The sequence below is a fragment of the Manihot esculenta genome, chromosome 13, assembly GCF_001659605.2.
Source record: "Manihot esculenta cultivar AM560-2 chromosome 13, M.esculenta_v8, whole genome shotgun sequence".
Taxonomy (NCBI): domain Eukaryota; kingdom Viridiplantae; phylum Streptophyta; class Magnoliopsida; order Malpighiales; family Euphorbiaceae; genus Manihot; species Manihot esculenta.
Genome location: NC_035173.2, coordinates 1,940,639 through 1,967,755, shown reverse-complemented (window position 1 = coordinate 1,967,755; position 27,117 = coordinate 1,940,639). Strand labels below are relative to the sequence as shown.

General features: G+C 34.7%; 7 protein-coding genes and 2 non-coding genes across 10 annotated transcripts; 3 read left to right on the top strand and 6 right to left on the bottom strand.

Moving 5' to 3' along the window:
* The first annotated feature begins 359 nt into the window (after nucleotides 1-359).
* Nucleotides 360-1,872, top strand: LOC110629747 (stemmadenine O-acetyltransferase). The gene has a single exon (XM_021776850.2). The coding sequence runs from the start codon at nucleotides 450-452 to the stop codon at nucleotides 1,728-1,730; it is 1,281 nt and encodes a 426-aa protein (XP_021632542.1). The 5' UTR covers nucleotides 360-449; the 3' UTR covers nucleotides 1,731-1,872.
* A 152-nt stretch (nucleotides 1,873-2,024) lies between these two features.
* On the bottom strand, nucleotides 2,025-3,441 carry LOC110628985 (vinorine synthase). The gene has a single exon (XM_021775812.2). The coding sequence runs from the start codon at nucleotides 3,418-3,420 to the stop codon at nucleotides 2,119-2,121; it is 1,302 nt and encodes a 433-aa protein (XP_021631504.1). The 5' UTR covers nucleotides 3,421-3,441; the 3' UTR covers nucleotides 2,025-2,118.
* A 1,735-nt stretch (nucleotides 3,442-5,176) lies between these two features.
* Nucleotides 5,177-6,718, bottom strand: LOC110630462 (BAHD acyltransferase At5g47980). The gene has a single exon (XM_021777973.2). The coding sequence runs from the start codon at nucleotides 6,648-6,650 to the stop codon at nucleotides 5,325-5,327; it is 1,326 nt and encodes a 441-aa protein (XP_021633665.1). The 5' UTR covers nucleotides 6,651-6,718; the 3' UTR covers nucleotides 5,177-5,324.
* Nucleotides 6,719-7,528: 810 nt separating this feature from the next.
* On the bottom strand, nucleotides 7,529-7,601 carry TRNAF-GAA. Its single transcript has one exon. It is a non-coding gene; the product is annotated as a tRNA-Phe (tRNA).
* A 201-nt stretch (nucleotides 7,602-7,802) lies between these two features.
* Nucleotides 7,803-9,356, bottom strand: LOC110630357 (acylsugar acyltransferase 3). Its single transcript, XM_021777812.2, has one exon. It carries the CDS (start codon nucleotides 9,328-9,330, stop codon nucleotides 8,002-8,004), a length of 1,329 nt encoding a protein of 442 aa, XP_021633504.1. The 5' UTR covers nucleotides 9,331-9,356; the 3' UTR covers nucleotides 7,803-8,001.
* Nucleotides 9,357-11,110: 1,754 nt separating this feature from the next.
* TRNAF-GAA lies at nucleotides 11,111-11,183 on the bottom strand. Its single transcript has one exon. It is a non-coding gene; the product is annotated as a tRNA-Phe (tRNA).
* A 354-nt stretch (nucleotides 11,184-11,537) lies between these two features.
* Nucleotides 11,538-15,648, bottom strand: LOC110630356 (serine/threonine protein phosphatase 2A 57 kDa regulatory subunit B' theta isoform). Of its 2 annotated transcripts, XM_021777811.2 has the most exons (3): nucleotides 15,389-15,648; nucleotides 13,523-15,196; nucleotides 11,538-12,405 (listed from the first exon to the last, which is right to left on the bottom strand). In XM_021777811.2, the coding sequence occupies exons 2-3, from the start codon at nucleotides 14,738-14,740 to the stop codon at nucleotides 12,064-12,066; spliced, it is 1,560 nt and encodes a 519-aa protein (XP_021633503.1). In that variant the 5' UTR covers nucleotides 14,741-15,196; nucleotides 15,389-15,648; the 3' UTR covers nucleotides 11,538-12,063. The 2 variants fall into 2 exon arrangements, with proteins under 2 accessions (XP_021633503.1, XP_043805605.1); XM_043949670.1 differs by lacking the exon at nucleotides 15,389-15,648 and having other exon boundaries at nucleotides 13,523-15,364.
* A 1,750-nt stretch (nucleotides 15,649-17,398) lies between these two features.
* On the top strand, nucleotides 17,399-20,917 carry LOC110630355 (signal recognition particle subunit SRP72). The gene is made up of 6 exons (XM_021777810.2): nucleotides 17,399-17,594; nucleotides 17,690-17,826; nucleotides 18,360-18,712; nucleotides 19,072-19,168; nucleotides 19,263-19,541; nucleotides 19,664-20,917. Exons 1-6 carry the CDS (start codon nucleotides 17,453-17,455, stop codon nucleotides 20,645-20,647), a joined length of 1,992 nt encoding a protein of 663 aa, XP_021633502.1. The 5' UTR covers nucleotides 17,399-17,452; the 3' UTR covers nucleotides 20,648-20,917.
* Nucleotides 20,918-22,526: 1,609 nt separating this feature from the next.
* On the top strand, nucleotides 22,527-26,457 carry LOC110629815 (F-box protein SKIP14). The gene is made up of 3 exons (XM_021776960.2): nucleotides 22,527-22,897; nucleotides 23,312-24,248; nucleotides 24,927-26,457. Exons 2-3 carry the CDS (start codon nucleotides 23,331-23,333, stop codon nucleotides 25,482-25,484), a joined length of 1,476 nt encoding a protein of 491 aa, XP_021632652.1. The 5' UTR covers nucleotides 22,527-22,897; nucleotides 23,312-23,330; the 3' UTR covers nucleotides 25,485-26,457.
* Nucleotides 26,458-27,117: the final 660 nt, after the last annotated feature.

Below are 27,117 nucleotides of genomic sequence, written 5' to 3'. Positions count from 1 at the left end.
TTGGATATCTAACAAGTAGGAGCTAGCTGCCCTTTCCCACCACCTATCTTCATCTTTCTTGTTCATGTGAACATAGAGGATGCAGCCAAGAGTTACTCATTGTCACAAGAAAAGAATTACACTCAAGATTTCTAACTTTGTAATAATAAAAGAACGTAACTTGCAAAATATGATTCAAGTAAGATAAGTAACATTGGTTGGTGAGGATATCTAGAATCTATTGTTCAATACTTGCACTAAAAACTCAATAGCGACATCTCAAGCCTTCGCTGCCAGATCAACGAGGACAAAAACATCTTCTTACACACGCAACGTCCCGTGATTTAATCGTAAAGTGTTTCTATATATAGTCAAGTTTGCTTGCAATGGAGGCGGTGGAGAGAGAATTGCAGTAGCAATTACACAAGGACACTTTCTTTTGAATAGGCTAAAGAATACTGCTGAAAAAAATGAAGCTTGAAATTGAAATAATCTCCGAAGAAATAATAAAGCCATCTTCTCCAACCCCTGATCATCTCCATCATTACAATCTTTCCTTTCTTGATCAAATATCTCCACCAGTATACAACCCATTCATCCTCCTCTATCCAACTGATGGGGAGCTCAAATCCAACAACCTTGAAATATACGAAGAACTCAAGCAATCTCTATCTCAGGTCTTAACCTATTACTACCCTTTAGCAGGACGAATTAAAGACAATCATTTCGTGGACTGCAACGACGAGGGTGCCCTTCTTTTGCAAGCACAAGTGTCCTCCAAGCTCTCTGATGTTGTTGATAATCCAGAGCCCACTGAGTTCAATAAGTTGCTTCCGTTCGAACTAGATCAAGCTCAAGAGTTGCCATTAGGCATCCAATTCAACATCTTTAAGTGCGGTGGAATTTGTCTCGGTTTGTGCCTCTCACACAAGATTGCAGATGCATTTTCAGCCTTGACATTTATCAAAACTTGGGCTGCAATTGCTCGTGGAGAAGCTGATATAGTTCGCCCTGAATTTGTCTCAGATACCCTTTTCCCTCCCAAGAATATATCAGGGTTTAATCCATCTATTGGTATCACTAAACAAAATATTGTGACAAAAAGGTTCGTGTTCAGCTCCTCTTCAATAGAGTCTCTGAGAGCAAGATATGCTACAAGCTTAGAGAATGAGCGACCACCTTCACGTATTGAAGCTTTATCAGCTTTCATATGGAGCCGGTTCATGGCTGCAACCACCGTAGAATCAGGCCGACGAAAGATATACTTGATGCTTCATGCAGTGAACCTGCGTAAAAGGATGAATCCGCCATTGTCAGAACACTCTTTTGGGAACTATTATCGTGTTGCAATAACAATTCCATCCGTTCATCCTTCTGGGGAAGATGATCTTGTCAACCAGATGAGAGATTCAATAAGCAAGATTGATGAAGAGTATGTGAAAAAACTTCAAAAAGGCGATGAACACTTGGATTTCATAAAGGAAAGAGCGGAGAGCTTCATGAGAGGTGAGATTGCTACGCTTAACTTCACTAGTTTGTGCAGGTTTCCTTTATATGAAGCAGATTTTGGGTGGAGCAAGCCTATATGGGTAGGGGCACCCAGCTTAACCTTCAAGGATCTGGTTGTTTTCATGGACACTGCCTCTGGGGATGGAATAGAGGCACTGATACACTTGAAGGAGGAAGACATGGCAAAACTCAAAGAGGATCAAGAGTTGCTTCGATTTACATGCAGTCATTTATCACAGTAATTTCACATGGATCAGGGAGTATACAAGACTACTCAACTTATGAATAAATGTTATATCACCGATTGTAAGTCTTATATTTAAATTTAAATTAATAAAATTTTATGAATGAATACACATAACCTCCTTTGTTAGGGTTTAATCAGAATGGTTGATATTTATCTTCAAAGTATATATATTGTAATTTCAATCTAATGGGACAGTGACTCGTTTGTTTGGTGTATTTAATTACTAATTATAATGTGTATAAATTTAACATATTTGCTATAATAAATTAATAAAACTTTACCAATTAACTTCCATTTTGAGTTTGACGAAACATAATATAATAATAATGTATTTTATTAAATTTCATATGATATTACTAAATTTATTTAGCATGTAACATTAACTATATGATACTTGGATTAATGGTAGCATATGCAAGTAGCTCCTCGTCATGTTCAAGCAAGGCCATGTCCTCTTCGCTCAGACATAACCAAGCTTCAATTCCACCACCTTCTCTTGTATCCATTATTGCAACAGTATTGTATGCCTCATTTTTAGGTATAGCAACCCAAGTTGGCTTTCCCCAGCCGAAATCAGTTTCATACAGCGGCATTTTACACCAACTGGCGAAGTTGTAGAAATCAGTAGTCGCCTGCTTCGGCAACCCAGAAATTTCCTGCAAAAGCCCAAGAAACGCAGACACTGGATCATTCCTTTGAAAATGATCCGCCCAAGTCTTGTTAAATTCTTCTAACCCTTTCCTCAATAAACCAACCAAGCTTTGCAAATCTGTTATCTCCCTGGCAGAGACAAAATAGCATCCCAGAATGTTTCCAACAGAGTTTTCAGGCAAGCTTTGGATGATTCTTTTACGTATATTAACAGCTTGGGATGCTATAGTCAGCTTTGGAAACCCAGAGTTCAATCTTGAAGCTTTGATTGAATGTTTCCAGATAAAAGCAGTTACTGTTTCTACTCTCGTTGGATTTGGCACGTTTGAACTCGCAGCTTTTGCCCTAAGAGCAGCAATATTTGATGCATCAAACACCAACCTTCTTGTTGTGGACTTGCTAGCTATGACCTTTATAGCATCAGCTGGTAATATGAGAGGTGAATCCAAAGGTGGTAAAACAGAAGGTGCAGTGAGATTTGGAGCAAGAATCTCACTGGAACCATCTGCAGCAACAGTAGCCCAGCCTTTAAGGAAGGTTCCAACGGTGGCTGCATCAGTAATCTTGTGTGAAATGAGAATCCCAATAGCTATTCCACCACATGTGAATGAGTTTTCTTGGATAAACAGTAAAGGCCGATCAGTGTTCACTTCAATAGAGCGATCAATTCCAGGGAGAAATTGTTCAAGCACATCAACATTTGGAGGCTGTTTCAGAATTCCTGAGATGGGGCAATTGACATTTGCTTCAATATAGACAATTCCTTCATCATTGCAATCAATTGAACTACTGTCTTTTATTCTTCCTGCAAGAGGGTAAAAAAGAGTAAGATACTTGGAAAGTGATGATTTTAGATGATGGGATTTATTTGCAGCAGGTGAATTGATGGAGTAGAAGAGAAGTATTGGTGTGAAAACAGAAGGATGAAGCTGGTCAATAAGAGATAGCTTGAAGATTTTAAGATCAGGGGGAGTTGGAGAAGATGGTTTTATCATCTCTCTACTCTTAATCTCCATTTTCATTGCCTCAGCCATTTTTACTTTTTTTATGATTGCTCTGTCATTTTCACAACCTACCCTTTTATAAAAGGATTTTTTTTATTTTTTATTTTTTATTTTTATTTTTTTTGTTTTTGGTATCTAATCCAGAGTTTTGATCTGAAAAGGAAAAGTTAGTAAATGGAGATTTTCCTCTCATGAATATTATTATATATGGTAGGTGTTGAATAAGTTTAGATTTTGGTTATTAAATTCTCAAGCTTAAATTAGGAAGGTATAACTTCTTTCCAAAAAAATAATAATGATAAGGATTAATTTTGTTGATGTATAAAAAGAAAATTCTATCCTGAAATTGATGTATAGACTTTATTGTAATAATTGATTTTAGGCATTTCATGAATTAAGTTAATCACTTAAAAATACCTGATATAATAAAAAATTTTAAAATTTATTTCCTTTTATTTATAATGACCTACTAAATATAAGTAAATTAGTCAGGTTGCGTGCGGCAGATATTAAAATATTTTATATATAATTTATTGTTATATAATAAAAAAAATTATAAAATAAAATTAAAAATTCATTTAATATGTAAAATTTTTAAATTTAAAATAAAATATTTAAAAATCTCAAATATTAATCAAATACAAAACTATATAATTGTATAATATAAATTAATTAAAAATGAAAGAGATATAATTGTGAAAAGGAAATTATGTTAATGGATTTTATATAAAATAAATATAGAAATATTATATTTTTATAAAAGGAGAGATTAAAGTTATAATAATTCTTAATATAATAAATTATAATAATAATTTATAATGTTTGATATATGATATTACAAATACTATTTTATTTTTTATTATATTTTAATTATTTATATTTTTTTATTATTTTATAAATTATTTAAATTAAATAAAATTTTAATTTAATAATATTTTATAGAATTAGTTTTATTAACTTTAATTTTTTATACTTTATCACAACTAATATTTTTTATAATAATTTTAATTGATTATATATATTTATCTTATATAATTATTTATATTAAAAAATAAAAATAAATAATATTTGTTAATTAAATTATATTAAATATGATTTAAAAAAATTCAAATCAATAAATTAATATTATTGTGAGTTAGTAAAAATTTTTTTACATAATATTTTATTATAGACTTATTTATATATATATATATAGTAATTTATTTTTATTATTTAAACATCTCTTCATATGGTAATTATTTAATTTTTATAAATATATTTTTAATATTATATTTATTATTAAAATAAAAAATATAATAATTTTTTAATAATAAAATATAATATAATTTTTATCACAATATCAATAATATATTATATTAAAAAGTAATAAGAAATCAGAAGGTTAATAACAACCAATATAATAAATTATATTTATATATTAAAAAGTCATACATTTATATAATGGTAAAAATAAGAAATTGCATATAACATATATATTAATTATTATTTTATATAAATAGAAAGTTAAAAATATATAAAAAATTATTATTTTATGTCATATGATATAATTATTATGCAATTCACAATCTTTCATATCTCTATTATTATTCACATAAAATATAGAATATATGTAGTATCAATTAATTAATCCATAGTAAATCTAAGACACCTATTTATAGTAATAATTGATCTTAATGCAACAATTAATCTATCTACAAACTAAAAAAAGAGACAAAAGAAAATAATACGATTTTCAAAAAAATTAAATTTATAGTAATTCATTTTTAGTTTAATTAGCAACAAAATATATAGAAATTTATTATTATTTAAATATTTTTAATTGAATAATAACACACACACATATAACACTATACACAATCACAAATCCAACAACTAAGACCAAAATTAACCAGCAACAAGCAGAAGAAAACCTCATTAGATATTTAGAGAGAATACTAGTGCATCACACTTGGATTCAAAGCAGCAACTTCAAGCAGTTCTTCATCACCTTCAAAAAATGCCATATCTTCTTCTGTCAAAGTCACCCAAGCCTCAATTCCATCTCCATCTCTGCTATCTATCAATGCAACAATGTTCTTGAAAGCGTCCCTTGGAGAACTCACCCAGATTGGCTTCCCCCACCCAAAATCAATCCCATAAAATGGAAACCTACACAAGCTGGTGAATATATAAAAATCTGTATCATTTCCTGCATGAAGCAAGCTCCCAAATTCTCTTAAAGCTTCGGTTATTGCTACCAATGGATTGTCTCCCTGGAGTTTCTTCACATAATTCTCGCCAAAATCTTGCATTCCTTTTCTCATTTGAACAACCAAGCTTGCCAAATCTATCTCGCTACTCTCCGTTGCCCTTGAAGCGAAGTGGCCCATCAGGTTTCCTATAGTGTTTTCAGGCAAAGGAGGCTCCATTCTTTTGCGTAGGTTCACTGACTGAGCCAAAGCAGATGGTCTGCACTGCTTTGAGTTTGATCTTGATGCTTTCATTGCACATTTCCAAATAAATGCAGTGACTGCTTCAACTTTTGTTGGGTCTCTAACACTTTCGCTGCCAGCTTTAGTCTTCAGGGCAGCAATCTTTGAAGCTTCAATCACATATCTCTCTGTAATACACTTGTCTTCATTCAGCTTTACAGTTGACATTCTATGAAACGGTAAATTCTGGGGTGGAAAGATCGATGATGCGTAAAGTAATGGGAGCTGTTTCTGCTCGTCGGCGGCCTCATGAGCTGCGGCTGCCCAACCCTTGATGAAAGTGTTCACAGTGCTTGCATCAGCTATTTTGTGAGAAATAGACACGCCAATCGCCAACCCACCACAAGAAAAAAAGGAAGCTTGAACAAGTAACAAAACACTGCCCTTGTGTTCTTCTGAAAATCCAACAATGTCAACAGGAATTAATTTTCTTGTCAGCTGGTTATTGGGTTTTTCCAGGAACTTGGAGAGAAGGCAATCAACTCTTGCTTCAACAAAAAGAGCTCCCTCATCGTTGCATTCGATTATGGCATTGTCTTTGATTCTACCAGCCAATGGGTAAAATCGAGTCAGAGTTTCAGACAATGATCTTTTTAGTTGCTGGGATCTTTCAAAAACATCAAAATCTTGATCGGCAGTACCATTGACTGAGTAGAACAGAAGCATAGATGCATAAGCAGCAGGCGAGAACTGATCAAGAAGAGAGAGCTTAAAATTTCTAAGGTAATCTAGGGTTGGAGATGATGGTTTTATGATTTCTTTCTTGACAATCTTCACATTGATCTCCATGACTTTCTAGCTAGTGCTTACTGTAAGATATCAAACTCAATTTACTTCCCCGGAATTAGTTCACAATGAAAGGACATGTTATAAACAGCCCCATTATACACAGTTGTGAACTGTTTGATGGAGAAAGGTCTGAATAAATTAACTTTGACTATAATATATTGTTGCGTGTAAGAAATTTATGGCCTTGGATACGAAAAGTTTTATTTTTTTCACTACCACCTTATAACAAGTAATTAAGAAAATTTTTAAAATTTAATAAATCTAAATCTAATTTAACCTTTATTTTTTAAGTGAAAGTTATGTTTTTGAAGTTAAATTAATATTTTAAATATTGCTATACGATAGAATTCAATCAACCACTCGAAAGAAATATCCGTATTATATTAATTGTGTATACAATTAGAAATTCAGAATATTATATTATTTCACATGTGGATATTAGCAAGCTAAGTAATGTTGAAAATAGATTTCGTAAACTATATAAATATGATACACACAATGGGTCATATCCATCAAAATAATAACATTCTTCACAGCTACCATACACATCTTGATCCATGATCCATGGCAAGATCTGCACATGTTATGGAGGATGGTTTAATAATCTGTCTGCAATGAGAAGTAACAAAAACTAAATCAACAATATTATTAATTTTTTTAATCATATATCCGGACAAAATTATTAGCCATTTGGCAAGTTGTGAGTTTAGAAATTGTTTATTATATAGTGGATTATTGTTTAATTAATAAATTATTAAAAAAATAAGTGCAGTTTTTTTTCCTTAAAGGCGGCCCTGAAGTCATCCATGATCCATCCAATTCCTTAAAATAGAAGAAATACTTGGATTTTGAGAGAAAGAAAAAATAAAAAGGATAAATGCGGTGAGCGTGGATCGAACACGCGACCTTCAGATCTTCAGTCTGACGCTCTCCCAACTGAGCTATCCCCGCTGACGCTTTCACATTGCACACTAATTTTATCCAATTCATTTCCTCGGGACAAAACTTATTAACCTTAAACGAAATTTTTTTATAATTTTGTAAAAATTCTTTTATTTTTTTTTTTAAAAAATAAATCATTCCAGTGTCAACTATGTTAAATAGAAGATTTACCCAATTTTCTTGAGTTATGGCCAACCATACTTAGAGAGGTGCTTCAATGATACAGGAGGATAATCATCTCATTACACTACTAATTCTTCAGCCTCTTTTTTATTACAAAGACAGACAATTATTACACTCTTTAGATTAACCACACTTCTGTCACACACCAGACTCAAATCTCACATGAGCAGATCACCTGGAGCTTGAGAGAGAGGAGGTGATGAATTTTTTTCAACTGGAAACTGAATCAATATATATAGGCAAAATCAAGAAGCTCTTTATCACGCTCAAACATGGCCATGGCTTCTTCTTCCAAGGTCACAAATGCTTCAATCCCATCTCCTACTCTCGAGTCCATCACAGTTATAACATTCTTCACCTCGCAGCAAATTGAAGTCACCCACTCTGGTTTTCCCCATCCAAAGTCTGCTTCATACAATGGAAACCTGCACCAGCTACTTAATAAATACACTTCCTGATCTTTACCATTAGAAGAATCATTCTCTCTTAGCCCTTTCGTGCTTTCCAAAACGAGTAAACACAATCCTTCCCCAGTTAATGTTTCGTCGCTGCAGGTTTTGGAGAACTGAGTTTTTTCTTCTCTAATCTTTTTCACCAATGAAACGAACTCTATCTCCCTGTCGTCTTCCATTGTGGACACTGTAAAGAGCCCAATTAGATTTCCTGAACATCTTTGTGTCAATGGAGGAAACACCCTGGTTCGCATATTCATTGCATGGTGAGAAACCGTTGGCTTTAGGGAACCTGAGCTTGCCTTGGCTGCAGAAATGGCGCATTTGTATAGTAGTGCAGTGGCCACTTCGACCCGTGTAGGATTGTTAACTTCGTTTGCCGCAATGGTCTTGAGTTTGGCTATATCTGAAGCATCAAAAACAAGCCTCCTGGAAGCACAGTTCACTTTCTTGGGAGGCTGATAATTATTTTTCATGACTGGTAGATCAAGAGGCGGATATAAAGACCCTATATTGAACTCGGGACATATTTCTTGGCCTGAGTTTCGAGCCAGGGAAGCCCAGTCGTTGATGAAAGAACACATACTTGCCATGTCCATGATCTTGTGACATATGCACACAGCAATTGACATTCCTCCACAGTCAAAAAATGTGATCTGAACCACAAGAGTACTGCTCAAGGTTGAATCTTTATACCATAGGCCATCAGGAAACAAGAGCTTCAAGGTTTCTTCCCTAGGATGCTTGAGAATGTCAGATAACTCGCAGTTGGCTTTTGCTTCAAGAAATACAGCTCCATCATCTCTGCAGTCGATAGTGAGATCATCCCTGATCCTTCCAGCTAGTGGGTAATGAAAGGATAAGGCTGCAGATAGAGAACTCTTGAGCAAAGTGGATTTATGAACAGTGTCAGTTTCTGGTTTGTGATCATTAATGGAAATGGTGTGATCTTTTCCAGGGTAGAAGAAAACAAGAGGGACATAGATGCGAGGACAGATCTGATCAAAGAAAGAGAGGCAGTGAATTGTTTTGTGATTTGGTGTTGGTGAGGATTGTTTAATCATCTCTCTGGATATTATCTGTGGCTGAATATCTGTGGCCATATATGTCTTGCTGCTGCTTCCTTGATGGTGCATTGATTCTGATATCTTTCCACTAACAATGTAGCTGGGAAACGAAATTTAGTATTCTGTCCGGAACGAAGTAACAAAAAAACTATATATTGATTGAGAGAGATATTAGTTGTCTTATCAAAGTAAACCATATCATCTATCCTATCAGCGAAGAAAGCATAAAAAACAAGGGATAATAGGGAAGAATCGTTGCATTTACAAAGGTGGGAAGATTCCTGAATATAATACTATAACTCAAACATCACACCTAAGTTTTCTTTAAATTAATGGACAACTACATTATTTAATGCCAGAATATATATTTACATCTTTGAATTTTATTTAAAAAATTTAGTAGGTTTTAAATTTTTTAATTGTTGACTTGGAGCGTTTTTAAAATTTTGAGTGTCATAAAAATTTAATTGTTATAAAATTCACATAGAAAAAAAAAAAAAAAAAAAGAAGAAAATGTCTGTACATATGAATGATTTAAACTTGAAAAGCAGAAACATACATTGGAAAATGGGAGCCGAGAATTCATATGCCTTGTGCTGGTGTAGTCCAGTCCATTTGCCACTGCCGTGTTACGTCCCTCGTCAGATCCAAGATAAGTCAATGGGAGGCTTGGGCAATGCACCAGTGCTTGTGCACCAGTGCTAGTGTGATTGTTAATTTGGTCAATTTTACTTGATTCTGCAGAAGAAATTCACTTGCCCCTGCATCCAGCTGAAACTAAGCACAAGCATCCTTTCTTGAATGTTGCTTCAAATTCTTTTTAAGCAACACATTCAATTATTTAAAAATCAGCATCACCCAGATCATACAACCTTTGCTTCTTTCCATTACCAAGACAAGATTGTCAAAAATAGAGCCTCTGACATATTTTCTGCCTTTGCCTTATCTTGTTGAAACTGCTTAAGCACTCTTCAAACAGATGAGGATCAATATCAGCAAAGATCTTGCGAGCATTAAGAGTTATGCTCTGGCTCTGCACTACCTGATTACAGTGATTATGTCCATTCTTTTCGAAGCAGGAAGATGATGGACAGTGTAACTTTTCGGTTCTGTCTGATAAAGTTCTCAATATAATCATTGTTCTACAAGCTCAAACCCCTTTCTGAAACCTGAAGCAATAGGTAAGTTTGCAGAACTTGGATTAGAGAAATGCAGAATGACTATTCAATAACAAGTAGAATTTTACAAATATATTAAAAGAAAAAATACTATTTAGTTCCATGTTTCTTGAATTTTAAAAATATATTAAAACAGTCTTAACATTTTAAAAAATCTTACTAGTTAGTTTTTGTATTAATTTTAATTATTAAATATTATAAAAAAAGTTAAAATGCTCTTGATATGAAGGTACTACTAGATAGCAGACGATTTAAAAATCTAAGTACTAAATAATGAGTTTTTTAAAACTATAAATTTTAAATAATAAAATACTTCACGTTAAAATTAAAAATTAATAAAAAGACTAACTAGTATATTTAGTAAAATATCCGAAATATTTTAATATAATTTTTAAAATTGAGAGATCAATTAGTAAATTTTTCATATCATAGATATTAAGTAATAATTTTTTCTTTATTAAACCTCTACGGTTATACCAAAAGATATTTTTATATTTTTTTATATAATTCTTAAAATAATTTAAATTCTGAAAATATGAAAAATAAAATGCTCAATTCTTTCGATATCAAAAGATATTTTTGCATTTTTTTATATAGTTCTTAGAAAAATTTAAATTCTGAAAATATGGAAAATTAAATGCGGTGAGCGAGGATCGAACACGCGACCTTCAGATCTTCAGTCTGACGCTCTCCCAACTGAGCTATCCCCGCTGATGCTTATGCGTTACAGACTTGTTATTGATATTGGGGCAGAAAGGCCTGGGAGCGCTTGATCAATTTTACGTGATTCTGCTAAAGAAATTTACTTGCCCCTGTATCCATCCATGCATGCTGAAATTAAACACAAGCATTAGTTTATTGACGGTTGCTTCAAATTCTCTTAAGACATTCAATTATTTAAAAGTCAGTATCACACAGATCATACCACCCTCGTTTCTTCCCATTACCAAGGCAAGAATGTCAAAAATAGAGCCTTCTGAGAAGACTGGGGAAACAGAGAGAAGAATTGGATGTTATGGGATACACTTTGCAGGAAAGGCAACATAGTTTTCCAACCAAAAGTGAAGGAAAAAGAATCACCATCTTCAAATTAAAATAGTTGCAAAAGTATGATTCACACCAACAAAGCTAAATTTTACAAAATATATATTTATATACATACACATAAGAAATGAGATCAAAGAAATTCAGCAAGTGCATAAAAGCCACTTAAAATCAGATCTGAGTGCTTAAAGCAACTGTCGTAGCTCCGTGAGACACTAAAATATCTATAAGAAGGCCAAGCTGACTAGTTATGTCCCTCCCCCCCGCCCCCCACCATCATAAATATGGAGCACAGCTTGTTTAACTCCTGCTCCAAGTGTACCTTTGTATGTATCATCCCCATCAGCAAATGGCATCGGCGACTCCTTCGCTTCACGAAGTTTTCCCCCCCTACTCTCGTGACTTCTAACAACCAGAAAAAAGTTGGAGTGCAGCAACAAAACAATTGACTTTTTTCTTCTCTCTTAAAGATTAATACACATCTTTGGCTCCTCGACCGATCGATGAAATTGAATACTTTATACTAAACATGGATATCCCTATAGCTCTAGCCTGAAGATGTTAGGGTGGGTATACTGCCGGGAATAGCAGATTTTGTTGCAGCAATCTCTTCTAAGCGCTTCCATGTGGCTTCGTGTTTCACCTTCATATTTTCTTCCCTTGCCTCATGTTCTTCAAACTGCTTTAAGCACTCTTCAAATAGCTCAGGATCAACGTCAGCAAAGATCTTGTGAACATTAAGAGTTAAGCTCTGCACTACCTGATTCCAGTGATTACGTCCATTCTTTTCCAAGGCAGGGAAGATGATGGGCAGTATAATTTTTCGGTTCTGTCTGATTAAGTTCTCAATATGATCATTGTTCCACAAGTACAAAGCCCTTTCTGCCACCTGAAGAAAAAGATTAGTTAGCAGAACTTAGATTAAAGACGTGCAGCATGACTAACCAATAGCATCTAGAATCTAATATAAATATAGATTACTGTAGTCACACTGCTTGCTCAATTACTCCAACGCCCATACCAGGCCACTAAATTCTTATTTACTGACACAGGACAACTAAATTACTTTCTTTATACAACAGGAGACAGGACAAATAGGGCCTTGAAATTTGTCAGTCAAGAGTCAAAAGTATATTGCTTTTTGAGGGCTTGATACCAACCAAAAAGAAAAAAGAAAAGATCAAACAACATTATTTCATTTTGAAGGTTCAATATCTTGCTTTCTTTTCATCTCAGGAGTCAGGACACATAAGACGGCTCCATATCTTGAAGCCTCTCCAATACAAGCCATATCAATATCTGTGCCTCAGCCAGGAAAAAGAATGTGCTAACTCTATGCCAGCAAAAGGATGACAACCAGTTTTCCTTTTTTTTCTGACTGGAAATAAGATTTCAAGCTATTCAGCATGGCATACAATCTGCAAACATATTCTATTTAATCATTTCTACTGGCTAAGTGAAAATAAAAAACTGAGAAGAATTCCATTCTGCCATTCTAATGAACCAAAATAATTACGGTCACTGTTAGAAAAAGATGAACTAAATTCTTGTATACATAATCAAATACATTTAGTCTATAATTAAAAAGTTATCAAGCTTGAGAGTACAAGGCATATGAATTTAATTCATCTACAACATCAATCAAGGCAGAAAAACGACAACTTTAACCGCAAAAATGCATATGCCTCAATTCAACCAGATTCTAATGGTAGAAAATTGGCACATAGCTGTTGTTCTATGAAAAGGAAAAGGAAATGACTAATAAGTAATAAAAGAGATCAGAGCAAAAGCTAAGTGTTTAAACATAGAACATAGCACATAAGACTTCAGCATATCAGGCTTCTCGAGTCCAACTGAAAAGGTAAAGCCACTTCAAAGGAAAAGCACACAGTCAAAATCCAAACTGCAAATATTTTTGCAAAAAAAATCAAAGGAATTGCCAACAGACAACATTTTGATGAATTTTCAATGAAGGAAGCTTGTATTAGATTTTAATGGTTTATTACCTGGAAGTGTGAACTGCTCAAGCAACAAGCTATTTGATGGAACAGGGGAACTACACATCTTTGAAATTCTGCTGGCTGGGTTGCTTCTAAGATTTCCTCAAGCTCACTTAGGAACATTACCTCCTTTGAGCTATTAGTTATAGGCCAGTACTTCAATAAACCCCTTATAACAGTATCTACGAGCTTGCAATCTTTTTCCACAAACTGTGTAATGCAGTATGACAACTGCTGATGGTATATAGGTAAGCACTTTGGTTTGTGAAGAGGGACTAATGCCCGAACAAGGAACAATTTATGTTCTTCTTTTAGCGGCAGAGCAAACCCATTGATTATACTTCCTAAAACCTCTAAAAGCTCTGCAATTCCATTGTGTTTCTCTGTCTCAAAAATAAATCGGAAGAAAATGTTGTTAATAGACTTCCTTATAAATGGGCGATGAACCATAAACTTCCCATAGATGCGATGTAGAATTGTCTTCAGGTACTCCCTCTCCCTTGGATCCTCAGAATCAAACAGATCTAGCAACTTGAGAACAAAAGAGTGATCAATGTACCTCTTTGCCAACTTTGCATCTGTCTCAGGAGAAGCAACAAATCTAAGAAAGAATTCATAAACAATTTGCAAGTGAGGCCATGCAGGGTCCATCAAGGGCTCCTCTTCTTCCAAATCAAACGCTTGTAGAACCTTATTATCGCGGGGTTGTGGATTAAGCGACCTAAACAAATTCACAGATACCATCTTTATAACTTCTTGCAAGACAGTTTCTGTGAACTTCCCATTTGCAGAAGTAACATAATCCACAAGCTCCACCAACGTCTGGCGCTTAATGTCCTTTTCTTTTAAACCCTTAGTTGGATCAATGAAGTCAAACACCACACAACACAAGTTCAGCTTTCTAATAAACAAATTTTGCTTCTCAGAATTGGGGACATCCTTAAATCCTGGCAATGTCTCATAAGGAGCAACAACTAAATTGCCATTTATTTTTTGATTCACAGACTGGGTAGGCTTACTTCCATGACCATAACCTAAATGTGAAGCAGAATTAGAGCCTGGAGGAGACGAACTATTGACAGTGGCAGGCCTATTACTCACAAGATCACTGCTTCCAGAACTAGTGGAAGTATTCAGAGAAGGTGCAGATGGACTCCCAAATTCACGATTCTCCGAAGATTTTGATGGCTTCCGTGGAAGCCTACCAAGTATTTGCTTGATCATAACTCAAAATATATACACAAGTATACAAATTTCTACAAAACCCAGCTGTGTTCAGAGACTCCTCTGAGGCAGATTTTAAACACAACTTCACGATCAGAGAACAGCAATAGATGCAAAAAAATCCATATCAAACTACAGAAGAACAAAGTCACCCACACAGAAACCCACTTCCTAACAAAACTAAGTAAAATCCAGAAGCATAAGTTAAAGCATTGAAATAAAGCTTCTCGTTTCGACATATCGTCATCTGGGGAACTGGGAAGAAGCTCTTTCACCTCTAAAGAATCCAAGGACATGAATCGAAACCCTTAACAATTAAAATTCAAGAACCCAGATTCAAAAAACTGGGAAAAAAAATAACAGCAACAAACTTCATACACAGCAGAAAGCTTCTTTATTATCTCACAGCTGAAAGCTTCTTTAGTATCTCACAGCTGAATCAGACAGGGATAGGATCTGGGTTCGATCAGAAACAACAAAATAGCATTATTAGACGAAATCTAACGCCAAAATTACGGGGAAAGTGGTTGGAAAAATAAGTGAATTACAAACTCAAAAACAACAATAAAAACAAAAAGAAGCGATAAAATGAAGCAAACCCAGATTACATTAGAAGAAGAAGAAGAAGAAGAATATTTTGATACTTACAAGAGACTTGAAAGAGAAGCAGAGAAAGAAAGACTTCAGTTTTCCTTTTCTTTCCTCTTTCCCTTTTCTTCAATTACTTTGGACCAATTGGACCAAAGATGCAGAGAGATAGAGAGAGAAAGAGCATAAGCGGCCAAAGCAGCCCCCTTTAACACTTCACATACTCAACAGTTGGTAAATGGAACCCATGAGAAGATTAAAGAAAAATAATTTTCAAAAAGAATAAAAAGGAAAGAATCAAATTGGGGAATAAATTTGGATGTAGTAATAATTTAACAAAGCTTATTTCGATTTGGTATATGTTTGATCCACCATTGTCAGATATATCAACTGTAGACTTTTGCCATATCAGATGGATCATTATTTGAAATCAATTAGGGGGAAGGATGGATGGATGGATTTTTGCATTTAAAATTATAAAAATTAAAAGGTCTCTACTATTTTTTTTATTTTAATGTTTATTATAATATAATAAGAACAATATTTCTTATTATTTAATGTAATAATTCTTTTATTTCACTGATTACTCTACTTTGAATAATTCATTTTTTATTAATGTTATTGTGCAGTCTCAAGGCAAGCATGTTAGGTAGTGTGGCACGGGGGCTAGGGAGTTGGGACTTGCCCGTGCGTGTACAGAAGGACTGATAGAAACATCATGATTGGAAATGAATTATAGCCATTTTAATTTTCACAATTTTGAGCAAAGAGCAATCCAAGCACAATCATTTTCCCTAATCCCATATGCTGTAACAAGCATTATACTGCGGATCAGGATAATTTAATTTGTCCTTCTTTCTCATAAAATATAGATGAAATTTTGAGTTTAAATTTTTTCATATATAACTTTTAAGATATTCACTGATCTATAATTTATTATATAATTCATTAAATATATTTAATATTCTGAAAGTGTGAAAATAGAATTTACAATAGTTATATAAGGTTAGATGAAAGGAAAGGAATTTCTTTTTTTCTATTTTTTCTCTTTTGTCTGCTAGTAATCGTAATAGCCTCTTTATTACAGTACCACATGTCTCTGTCATATAAGTCTATACATATGAAAACGTCAGACGTCCTTTCCACGTCAGACGGCTATTTAATTCTTCCAGCGCATGTAGAGAGAGGGCTGCAAAGTGACTGTTATTATACCTTCCACGTTACATTACCGGACTGAACCTGTAGCGAGTGGGCCTAATTTTGTGAATAACCTGATCTGCTCAATAAATCTAAATCGGATCTTTAAGCTTGAACTGTATTTGAAGGCCCGATCTCGTACTGAAGTGATGAAACCAGCAATGATCAATATTTATAGCTTTTTGTGTTTTATTTATACAATAAAAAGTATTATATACCTTTTTATTATCAGTAAAAATAAAAATTATATTGCAGTTATTGATCTGTATTAAAGTTGTATATGATAGTTTTATGTTCAACTATCTCAATTTTCTACTTTTTAACTCAAATAATATATATATATATATATTATATTAATTGATCTCTGTATATAATAGTTTTATTATTTCTCATATTAATTAATCTATGTATAATATAAGCATTTTAAAAAAAAATTTATAATACGTAACGATTAAAATTAATAAAAAAAAATTAAGTAGTAGATTTTTTAAAAAATTTTTAAAATATTTTAATACATTTAAAAAAAATTAAAAAATCAATTGACTAAATAATAATTTTTCTATATGCTTGAATATGAAAATAATTTAATAATAGTTGAAATTAAATTTTTATATTAAAATTGATGTAAAATTAGAACAGTAACAACTATAGGGAAACTATATTACCAACTGAAATTAAAAAGAAAAAAACATAATATCAACTTTATTTAATATTTATTAATTATTCTTATTAATTATAATTTTTTATTATAAATATTTGATCGCTTACGGCATCCTGGCCTCCAGCATTCCGGCCCATACAAATCTACTAACCCGCTAGTCGGCCCAATTGTGGCCTTGGAATGACAAGCCTGACTTCTAATAACCAGGCGAAGTTGAAAGCTCTTGCATTTTCTCTTTTCTCTGTTTGGTTTCCGAGAAAACCACCATGGCTCCTAAGCCCAAAGAGAAAGGGAAACCCTCTCCCTCGCCATGGCAGCCTCCGCCTGCCATTGAAGATCTCTTCACTGCTCTCAACAAGCACATACAGCGATCCGAGTACGAGCAAGCTGTCAAAGTCGCAGATCAAGGTCCAATTATCATCTTTTAATAATCCCATACTTTTTTTCAACTGTTAGGTTACGTGTTTTGCTTTTTGAATGTTGAATTTTTTGCCATTTTGCAGTTCTTGGAGTTGCTCCCGCTGATGAGGATGCGCTTCGATGCAAGGTTGTGGCTCTGATTAAGGCTGATAACATTGACGATGCTCTTTCAACTATTCAGTCAGCTCAGAGAGTTCCTATTGACTTCAGCTTTTTCAAGGTAGGCCAAATTGTGCTTTTCTTTCTTCTTATCCTTCCTTTTCTTTTGGAATTAAAATGTTGGTTTGTTGGTTTTTGGTTACTGTCGTGCTTGCTTTAAATAATCCTTTGGTGGTTTTTATTAAATTATGGGTGGAAAATTGCGGTTGCATTTGAGAAGTTTTTTAGTTGCTTATATGCATGCCATTTGGGCATAATTAAAGATGTATGATGGGTTAAATAATAACTCATTAATGATGTAAAATATGAAAGGAAAATAAAAACATTTGTTTGGGATATTATTTTGTATTTCAAGTATATGGTTTCTTTTACATTTTGTGGTTTGCTTCTAGTTAGGTGCTTGTAATGTTAATATCTTTTTGTATTTTCATTTCATTATCTGCTCCCTGGATTGCTTTCTTAGTTTGAGTGTGGTCACATGAATTTAATACTCATGCTAAATGGGACACCAGAAGCAAATTTTGCTAAGCCTCTGGTTCTCATAGTGTCTTAATTCGATTTGGAACTAAATGGCTTTCGTTTTCCTCTAAATAGGCATACTGTTTATACAGACAGAACAAGTTGAATGAAGCCTTGGAGTCTTTGAAAGCCCAAGAGAGAAATTCTGAAACCATGCTGTTAGAATCACAGATTCTTTTTCGCATGGGGAAAATGGGTGCTTGTGTTGATGTCTATCAGAAGCTTCTAAAGTCCAAGATTGATTCCCTGGAAATAAACCTTGTTGCTGGTTTGGTTTTGGGTGGGAGAGCTTCTGAAGTGCAAGGAATGATGGAGGCAAATCGGATTAAAGCATCTAGCAGTTTTGAGCTGGCATACAACACTGCTTGTTCTTTGATTGAAAGGAATAAGTACACAGAAGCAGAACAACTTTTGCTGACAGCCAGAAGGTGATGCACTAGTTTGTTTTCAAAAACTTGCTCTCTACTTATTGAATAGCCCTAAAAATGATCATATGAATTCTAATATTTGCTTTGCAAGAGTTTCCATCATCAATTTCTTGTGCATTAGTTAGTGCTAAGCATCACAGCTATCTTTAATTTGAGAAATAAATTATTCAGCACTTGAGACATGACTAAGCTTCTTTGCTCATTTTTGTGACAATGTGAAATGTCAGCAAAGTCTGAACATCTTTTTCTTGTAATTGAAAGTTCTAAGTCGGTGTGAATTATTCTTTGATCTATAACTTTCCCCGGTGATGCAAATATGATGGACTAACATGCTCCATATCTTTTCATATATCTGTCAGAATTGGACAGGAAACATTGATGGATGACAACTTGGCTGAGGAAGATATAGAGATAGAATTGGCTCCTATAGCTGTCCAATTGGCATACGTCCAGCAGGTATAATGATGTAATGCAAAAAGTTTCTGCTTCTCTTTATGCATTTTTGAATAGCTTACAGATAGCCAATAATGCACATAGCTTATTTCATCAGCTCTTAGGACGATCTCAAGAGGCAATGGAAGCTTACACAGATATTATTAACCGAAATCTGGCAGACGAATCATCTTTTGCTGTGGCTGTTAACAACTTTGTTGCTGTGAAAGGAACAAAAGATGTTTCTGATAACCTGAGGAAACTTGATCGGCTTAAAGAAAAAGATGCACAAGGTTTCCAGCTTGCTCATGGACTTGAAAAGCTTTCTGCAAAACAGAGGGAGACAATATATGCAAACCGGGTGCTTTTACTTCTTCATGCAAATAAGTTGGATCAGGTCTTTTATTTGTCTTTTTGCATTCATCAGTTTGCAAGTTTTACTCTTAAAATTGTGAAGACTAAGTGATCTAGGGGATTTCAGCTTTTTAATGGCCTCCATTTATTGCCAATGTTTAACAGGCACGAGAAATTGTTGCAACTCTGACAGACATGTTTTCTGATAGCGTAGTGCCAGTACTGCTTCAAGCTGCAGTGTTAGTTAGAGAGAATAAGGCTAATAGAGCTGAAGAAATACTGGGGCAGTTTGCTGAAAAGTTCCCTGACAAATCCAAGATTATTCTTCTTGCAAGGGCACAAATTGCTGCTGCTGCTGGCCATCCTCAAATTGCAGCTGACTCCCTGGCTAAAATTCCTGATATTCAGCACATGCCTGCCACTGTTGCAACCATTGTGGCTCTTAAAGAGCGGGCTGGAGATATTGATGGTGCATCTGCCATCCTTGACTCTGCAATCAAATGGTGGTCAAATGCAATGACTGAGGACAACAAGCTGGATGTTGTTATGCAAGAAGCTGCTGCCTTCAAGATCAGGCATGGGCGGGAGGAAGATGCTGCCCACCTATATGAGCAGCTTGTTAAAAGCCATGGAAGTGTGGAAGCATTAGCTGGGCTGGTAAGTACAGTTGCTCGTGTGAATGTTGACAAGGCAGAAGCTTATGAGAAGCAGCTGAAACCTTTACCAGGTCTGAAAGGGATCGATGTAGATAGTTTGGAGAAGACCTCTGGGGCAAAGCATGTTGAAGGTGCTTATATCTCGGTTGCTGAAGTACAAGAAGAGGGCAAGAAAGAGAAACCAAGGAAAAAGAGAAAGAGAAAGCCAAGGTATCCTAAAGGGTTTGATCCTGCAAATCCAGGTCCTCCTCCAGATCCAGAAAGGTGGCTCCCCAAGAGAGAGAGATCAAGTTACAGGCCCAAGAGAAAGGATAAGAGAGCGGCTCAGGTAAGAGGATCTCAGGGTGCTGTAGTTAGAGAAAAGCATGATGCTAGTGCAAGTGCTGCCAATTCCAGCTCCTCAAATTCAAAAGCAAACCAAGCTACTTCCAAGGCATCTGCAGAGAAATCAAAGCCTTCACCGAAATCATCTAGAAAGAAGTCAAGGAATTGATGAAGAGACCATTGCTTTACTGGAATTCCCACTCCAACACCAACCCCCCAAAACCAAAGAAAAGGGAGGAGAAAAGAGGGGAAAGGTTTAAAACCTATAGATTCTAGTTAAAAAATTTTCCAATTGTTTGTCATTATTTATTTAGCGTCTTTATTAAAGCTGAGGTTTTGGTGGTTTACTGCCGTTGTGTCAGGTTTGATTTAAAATAACTAAAATGATTAGGATTTCTGATATTCTTTTATAACATGCACAAGATTGAGTTGGAGGAGAGTGATACAGCATTGATGCCTGTTTTCCTTTCATCTGTCTGAGGTGTTGAAGATGCAGCATCCTGTGTACAAGTAAATGCTTGAGCTGTTGAGCAGAATGGCTTAGCTTGGAGTTGTTGTGTATGAACAGGTTTATGGTCTATTTTCTAGAACACGCAATAGTTGGCTGCGTAAGCATTGGAACGTTTTCTTGTTTTTTTCCCAGCTTCCACCCCAAATTACTTTAGTCCAAGGTCTCTTGTGCTCAGTGAAAAAGATGAAAGAAAGAGCATGTAGGCTTCCCAGGAGGCCCCGCCCTTTTTGAGAGGAGAATTCGTATTTAGATTCTTGGGGATTTGAGCTGCTTTGAAAAGGAGACTTTCGAGAACTTAGTTATGAAGGATTCCTACGAATCTTTCGAGAAATCGTCTAATTTCCTCTTTGTCACACGCCAATAAGTTTTGGGTATCAAACTTTTAATTTCAATTAAAAAAAAATAAACATATGATCAGTGTAAAAATGAGAATAAAATGAAGTGAAGAGTGTAATTACGCTAAAAAAAGAAAGTAATGGAGGAGGGTATTGTGAGGTGGTGAAATATGAAGTCATATCAAAGGGTGAGAGAGATAGCCTCAAGGGATCCCTGCCATGACGTACAAGGATAGCTCAACAAAGCCAACACCTTAGACCTTGGTGAGGAGTTTGCTTGAGTCTTAAGATAGCATTTCCACTTTTTTTTTTTTTCTAGAAAAAATTATTTTTTAATTTGCTCTTAGCTCAACAAATCCACAAAGATTCCAAAACCATATCATCATTAGCTTCTTAATTACTATCATTGATGTTCCTTTAAAACCTTATCTTCAAACTATATTGGGTTTTCAGCTATTTCTTTCTTTCTTTTTTTTTTTTAGGTTCCTTCAACCAACTTTAAAAAATTAAAATATATAATAAACAATTAGAATTTTTTAAAAAATATATATTTCAAATTCATTTATTTGTCTTTACAAAGTAATAAATCTAATGCATTAGATTAAAAACTTTAATTAAGTTTTAAAATTTTAAGTAATTAAATGATTATAATAATTAATTGCAATAGTACTTTTTTTTGGGAAATAGCATGTTAAATGTTTATCAAATCATAAATGTGTATATCTCTAACATGAATAATTGTATAAAAAAAATGTTTGTAATAATATTATTAGCTGTTTTTAAGTTTCACTAACAAAATATATTAAATTCATTTTTAAAACTAATTTTAGTAATTTATTTAATATATTTAAACTGCAAACAACTGTAATTATTATAAATTCCCTTTATATAAAAATTAAATAATTTTTTCTAAAATTGTGTACTTTTTATTTTAATTTGGATATAATGACTCATTAATTTTTTTTAATATTATTTAAATAAGCAATTAATTCAAAATAATAACACCTAAAAGAATCCAATAATTACCCCAGTCAAATCTGAAACTCAATTAGGCCCAGGAATAAAGAGTTTAAAAGAAGATAACCTTGTAATTATTATTTATTTTTTTTTATAGAATTATTATTATTAATCTATAAGAAATACCACGTGTCAGGATCCTATGAACAATTCTCTCTCTTCTAAAACGGGGACAAATTCACCGTAGCCCTTTACCCTCTCACTCGATTTCCTTTCCTTTCGTTTCTTTGCTTCTATTTTCTCGCGTTTTCTTGTTTCTCTCTCTCTCTCCCAACTCGGTCGACAGACTCCCTCTTCTTGGATCGAATTCCCCACCAGAAAAATATCCCTAACCCAAAAAAATTCATTAAATAGGAAAAAAACCCAGATTTTTATTTCACTTTTTTGCCTCGTAGTTTCCACTCTTTGCAAAACCTCCTGCTTCTTCTTCTTCTTCTTAATCTGTTTCTTTTCCCTTCTTCGTGAATTCGATACCAAGAGATTCTGTTGGTGTTATCTGTCGATTGTGGTTGCGGTTCTGTGAAGCTGAATTAGGGTTCTGTTCTTCCAATTTGCGGTATCATTGCTTTCATTTTATTTGATATTGTCTAATTCGATCTATCTTTTGTTTCTTGTTTTCGTATGGTCCATTTATTCCAAGCCCTAAGAAAAAAAAAAGAAGGAAGAAAGGTTTATTGGTTTATTTTTTTTAATTGTGTAGATTGAGAAAAGTTATATCGGTAGTACCCTTTTCAATTTTATTCGAGCTGATTTTAGGTTTCTTTGAACAAGAAACTCTGTGAAATTTTTGGTTGCGTTGTTTTAGTTTGCTATCCGGAATTGAGGGTTTTCTTGTTAGATCTATTGTCTCCTGTTCTTCTCTTTTTCCTTTTTTTTTTTTTTTCTCCCTTCCCTTCTATTGTTTTACCTAAAATTCCCTATCTTTTCTCTCTCTGATATTTTTTTCCTATTCGGGTTTGGCTTCGTATAGACTAAATTCGTTACATAGGATGGCCTTGAATTTTTCTCATCGACATCACTTTCCGGGGCATCTTCCTGACGAAAATTTGGTTTCCCCAATGAGGATTGCGAATGGGTATCTTGTGGAGGGTATACAGGACAAGGTTGAGAATTGCTTTGACTATGGGAGGGATAGGACCGATAGGTGTGGCTCACAGGAGTCTGTGCATAAGGACATTCTTGATCTTTTGCCATCGGATCCCTTTGGTATGGACATAAGCACTACATTTACTGCGATTACAGGTTGGCTTGAAGATTTAGAGGTGGACTATGGTGGGTATGGTAGGAATCAAGTTGCCACGAGTGATGGGAATTATCAGTTGTTTGCTGGGTTGAATTTTATTTGGAACAATGCAATGAGGTTCCAAGGGTTTGATAATAGCTTGAATGCAGCTGGGTTTGATAATAGCTTGAATGCAGTTGGTGGATTTGGTGATGGATTTCTAGAGAAGGAAGCAGGGGGTGCATCTGGCCATGGTGCTTTTGGATTGCCTTGTAATGTGGAAGACATTATGAGCCTGGGAAACCAATTAATCGGCATTAAAGATGCTGGTAATGTGGATATAATAATTGGAGAATCTTATGAGGGTATTGGGATGCGTTCTGATGGAGATGTGGGAGCTCCTCATGCAGCCTTTGGTTTTGCTCTTGGTTATCTTGGTGTACGGGATCTTCTTGTTGTTGAAATTGTATGCAAATCATTACGTTCTACAGTTCGAAATGACCCACTTTTATGGAGGAGCATTCACATAGATCAACCATTGAATGAGAAAATCACTGATGATGTTTTTTTGCAATTAACTAATAGGGCTCAAGGTAACTTGCATTGCCTGAGCCTGATTGAGTGTCCAAGAATTACTGATGATGGGTTGAAATGTGTCCTTCAAAATAACCCTAGGCTAACCAAGGTGAGTTCTTTCCCTTTTTGTAATGATGTTTCTTGCATTGGTTTCTGAATCTTAATGTCTGTGGCTTATATGAAGTTGTGAATTTGCTCTTCCTCCCCTGTGATTATGCCTCCCTTTTTTAAGAAAAAAGTTAAGTGAATTGTATTCTGATTAGTATTCAGTTATGATAATGTTGATTCCTCCATATTCTGTAAAGAGACTTACTTTCTTGATGCATGGATTTTCCCTCTGTAGTACAGACATGTGTACTGTTGGCACTGGTTATTCTGTGAACTTTAATTTAAGAAACTTTGGAAATGTGATCATATGTGGGAATGTGAACTGTTCATATTACAGATGGTAGATAGTAACTGCATAGCTGCTGTTAACTGATGTAGGAAGCAACATCTTTGCTTTTTGGTCAATTTTCCATCGTCTTGAATAATAGTTTGTCCAAAACAACAGTATTTGTAGCGTGTCTCATGCACTGTAGGATTACAGCTTACCTGCACCTGATTTCTTTACCATCTTATGCAAGGAAGGGATCAAACTGAACTTATTAAAGTTGAGGCTTTAGTTGGTGAACTTGGATAGTCAAGGTTCATTTTCCCTAAATTTAATGATCTATGAAACTATGCAGATTATGTTTGTTGTATTGCTTTTCTGATGTTGATTAGGTGATAATTTTTCTTTATGCAGCTGAGTGTACCTGGATGTACAAGACTCAGCATTGAAGGCGTTGTAACTAGTTTAAGGGCATTCAAGACTATGGGTACACAAGGGGTGAAGCATTTGAGGATTGGTGGGCTCTATGGAGTGACACAGAAGCATTTTGAAGAACTGTTGTTTTTATTGGGCTCAAATATGCAGATGCAGCGGAATGCCCACAAACCACATTTTTATCACAGAGGAAACTTTTATCTGTCATGTGAGGATGATCGTACTATTGATATTGAGATGTGCCCAAGGTGCCAGAACTTGAGGTTAGTATATGATTGCCCTGCAGTGGAATGTCAGCAGAAAGAACATTCTACTTGGGCATGTAGGGCATGCACACTTTGTATCTCGCGGTGTGTTCATTGTGGCCGGTGTATTAATGACAATGAATACGTGGAAACTTTTTGCCTTGAGTTGCTCTGTTCAGATTGTTGGAAGCAACTCCAGAAATGCAATGAGAAGCAAATAGATGGCAAGATTGGTGCACCCATGTCTTCCTCTCTTGGTGGATCTAGCTGTGGCCTTCGTCTTCATGGCTAGAGATAGTTGTCTGTTTGTGTCTTCTGGTTGCATGTTAAGATTGAGATGTGCATAATTTGTTCTTTAGAATTTAAGCAGAAAATATGAGGCGGCCATCTTGGTTTATGGTTCCACTTGTGTCTTGTTTTGCCTTCTGAACGTGCTGACTGTTTCAGAAGAAGCTATTGTTGGGTCGCAAGGTTTATTTGGGTGCAGATCAGATTGAGTGCCCTTATATATTGTTGTGTGGAAAAAAGGAAGGGAAAAAAAAAAGGAATAACAGAAATAGAAGAAAAAAAAAAGAAAGAAAGAAGGGTATGATGTTCCGAGGCATTTCACTAGCTCTCCGCATATCGTTCACAGTGAAGGATCTTAAGTTCTGGTTTTTCTTTTATTTGGCATGTAGCCTAATAAGAGACCCATGAAGAACGCATTCCTTTGCCCATGATGGGCAGAAATGGCATGTTAATCTGTGTGTAAGTGGGGTCAGATTTATTCTGCATTGGCCATGAAAGGAGTTATATGTCGTCAATGATAGAAAGTGGCTTGTCTGGTGCACATGTTGTAAATGAGATCATATGCCTGCATCCTGCTTCCTTAAAACCAGCAGTGATTTATTTTTTATGTGAATGTTAGCATACAAGATCTTCGTCTCCTGAGGAGCTGGAGCTATTAGACTCCTGCTTGCTGTGAAGCGGATTCTGAGCTGCAGGCTCCTCTCAGTGAAGTGCATACTTTTGGATGGAGTCAACGTTTCGCCAGAGCTCTCGACTTCTAGTTGGGGACTTGCATATCCATACTTCCGGTGCTGGTAGAGTACTTCATGTTATTGGCTCGTAGCTTGCTTTCTACAAATGAGAAAAGGAACAATCTGTTTTACCTGCTACGGTGGATTTGTAATATGCATTAGTAGTATGGGGCTTGTATTGAGCCTCATTTTTCTCTATTAAATAATAATAATAATAATAATAATAATAATAAAAGAAATTGAATATATTGAATGTTCCCTGTCGATGAAGTGCTAGGAGAGGAGTGGGTTAACATCTTGATCCCGTAGCTTAGGAGGAAAAAAGGGTGGGGTATTGATAGATTTGATCGGTTCAGTTTCAGTTTAAAATTAAATTGAATTAAATGTATTAAAAATAAAATTTTAATATTTGTAATTGAATTAAATAAATTGAAAATAAAAATATTTATAATTAAATTAAATAAATTGAAAATAAAATTTTAATATTTATAAAAATTAAATTGAATTGATTTTGAGTAGGAATTGACTTGGTTTGGTAGGTTAAGTTTTTATTGAGTTTTTTATTTTTTATATTTTATTTTTAAGTTTAATTGAAATATTTTAATACTAGTTAAGGGGAGAGTTGGTCAAACAAAAAGTTTGAGCACCGAGAGAAAAAGATTTTGGGTATGGGCAGGGGCTACATGAGTTTCGATTTCTTATTTTGATTGAGCGTCTCTTTTGGTTTTTTGTTTGTTGAGGAATTTTAGCTGAGTTGCGATGCATTTCTGATTGTATGGCTGAGGATTTTCCTGTTTGTGCGCTCTCTAGCCGATTAGAGTTGGGGTGGTTTGGATTGATGGAATATAGGCGGTTGCTTCATAACTATATTGGCTTTAATCTCTGCCTTTTATGGTTTTCCTTCCT

Bases quoted from the DNA above. Each gene is read 5' to 3' on its own strand.
- LOC110629747 (XM_021776850.2), top strand. From the start codon at position 450: ATGAAGCTTGAAATTGAAATAATCTCCGAAGAAATAATAAAGCCATCT.
- LOC110628985 (XM_021775812.2), bottom strand. From the start codon at position 3,420: ATGGCTGAGGCAATGAAAATGGAGATTAAGAGTAGAGAGATGATAAAA.
- LOC110630462 (XM_021777973.2), bottom strand. From the start codon at position 6,650: ATGGAGATCAATGTGAAGATTGTCAAGAAAGAAATCATAAAACCATCA.
- LOC110630357 (XM_021777812.2), bottom strand. From the start codon at position 9,330: ATGGCCACAGATATTCAGCCACAGATAATATCCAGAGAGATGATTAAA.
- LOC110630356 (XM_021777811.2), bottom strand. From the start codon at position 14,740: ATGATCAAGCAAATACTTGGTAGGCTTCCACGGAAGCCATCAAAATCT. The intron at 12,406-13,522 runs GTAATAAACCAT...CTTTTTCTTCAG, and splicing joins TGAGCAGTTCACACTTCCAG to GTGGCAGAAAGGGCTTTGTA.
- LOC110630355 (XM_021777810.2), top strand. From the start codon at position 17,453: ATGGCTCCTAAGCCCAAAGAGAAAGGGAAACCCTCTCCCTCGCCATGG. The intron at 17,595-17,689 runs GTCCAATTATCA...GCCATTTTGCAG, and splicing joins TGTCAAAGTCGCAGATCAAG to TTCTTGGAGTTGCTCCCGCT. The intron at 19,169-19,262 runs GTATAATGATGT...TTATTTCATCAG, and splicing joins AATTGGCATACGTCCAGCAG to CTCTTAGGACGATCTCAAGA.
- LOC110629815 (XM_021776960.2), top strand. From the start codon at position 23,331: ATGGCCTTGAATTTTTCTCATCGACATCACTTTCCGGGGCATCTTCCT. The intron at 24,249-24,926 runs GTGAGTTCTTTC...TTCTTTATGCAG, and splicing joins ATAACCCTAGGCTAACCAAG to CTGAGTGTACCTGGATGTAC.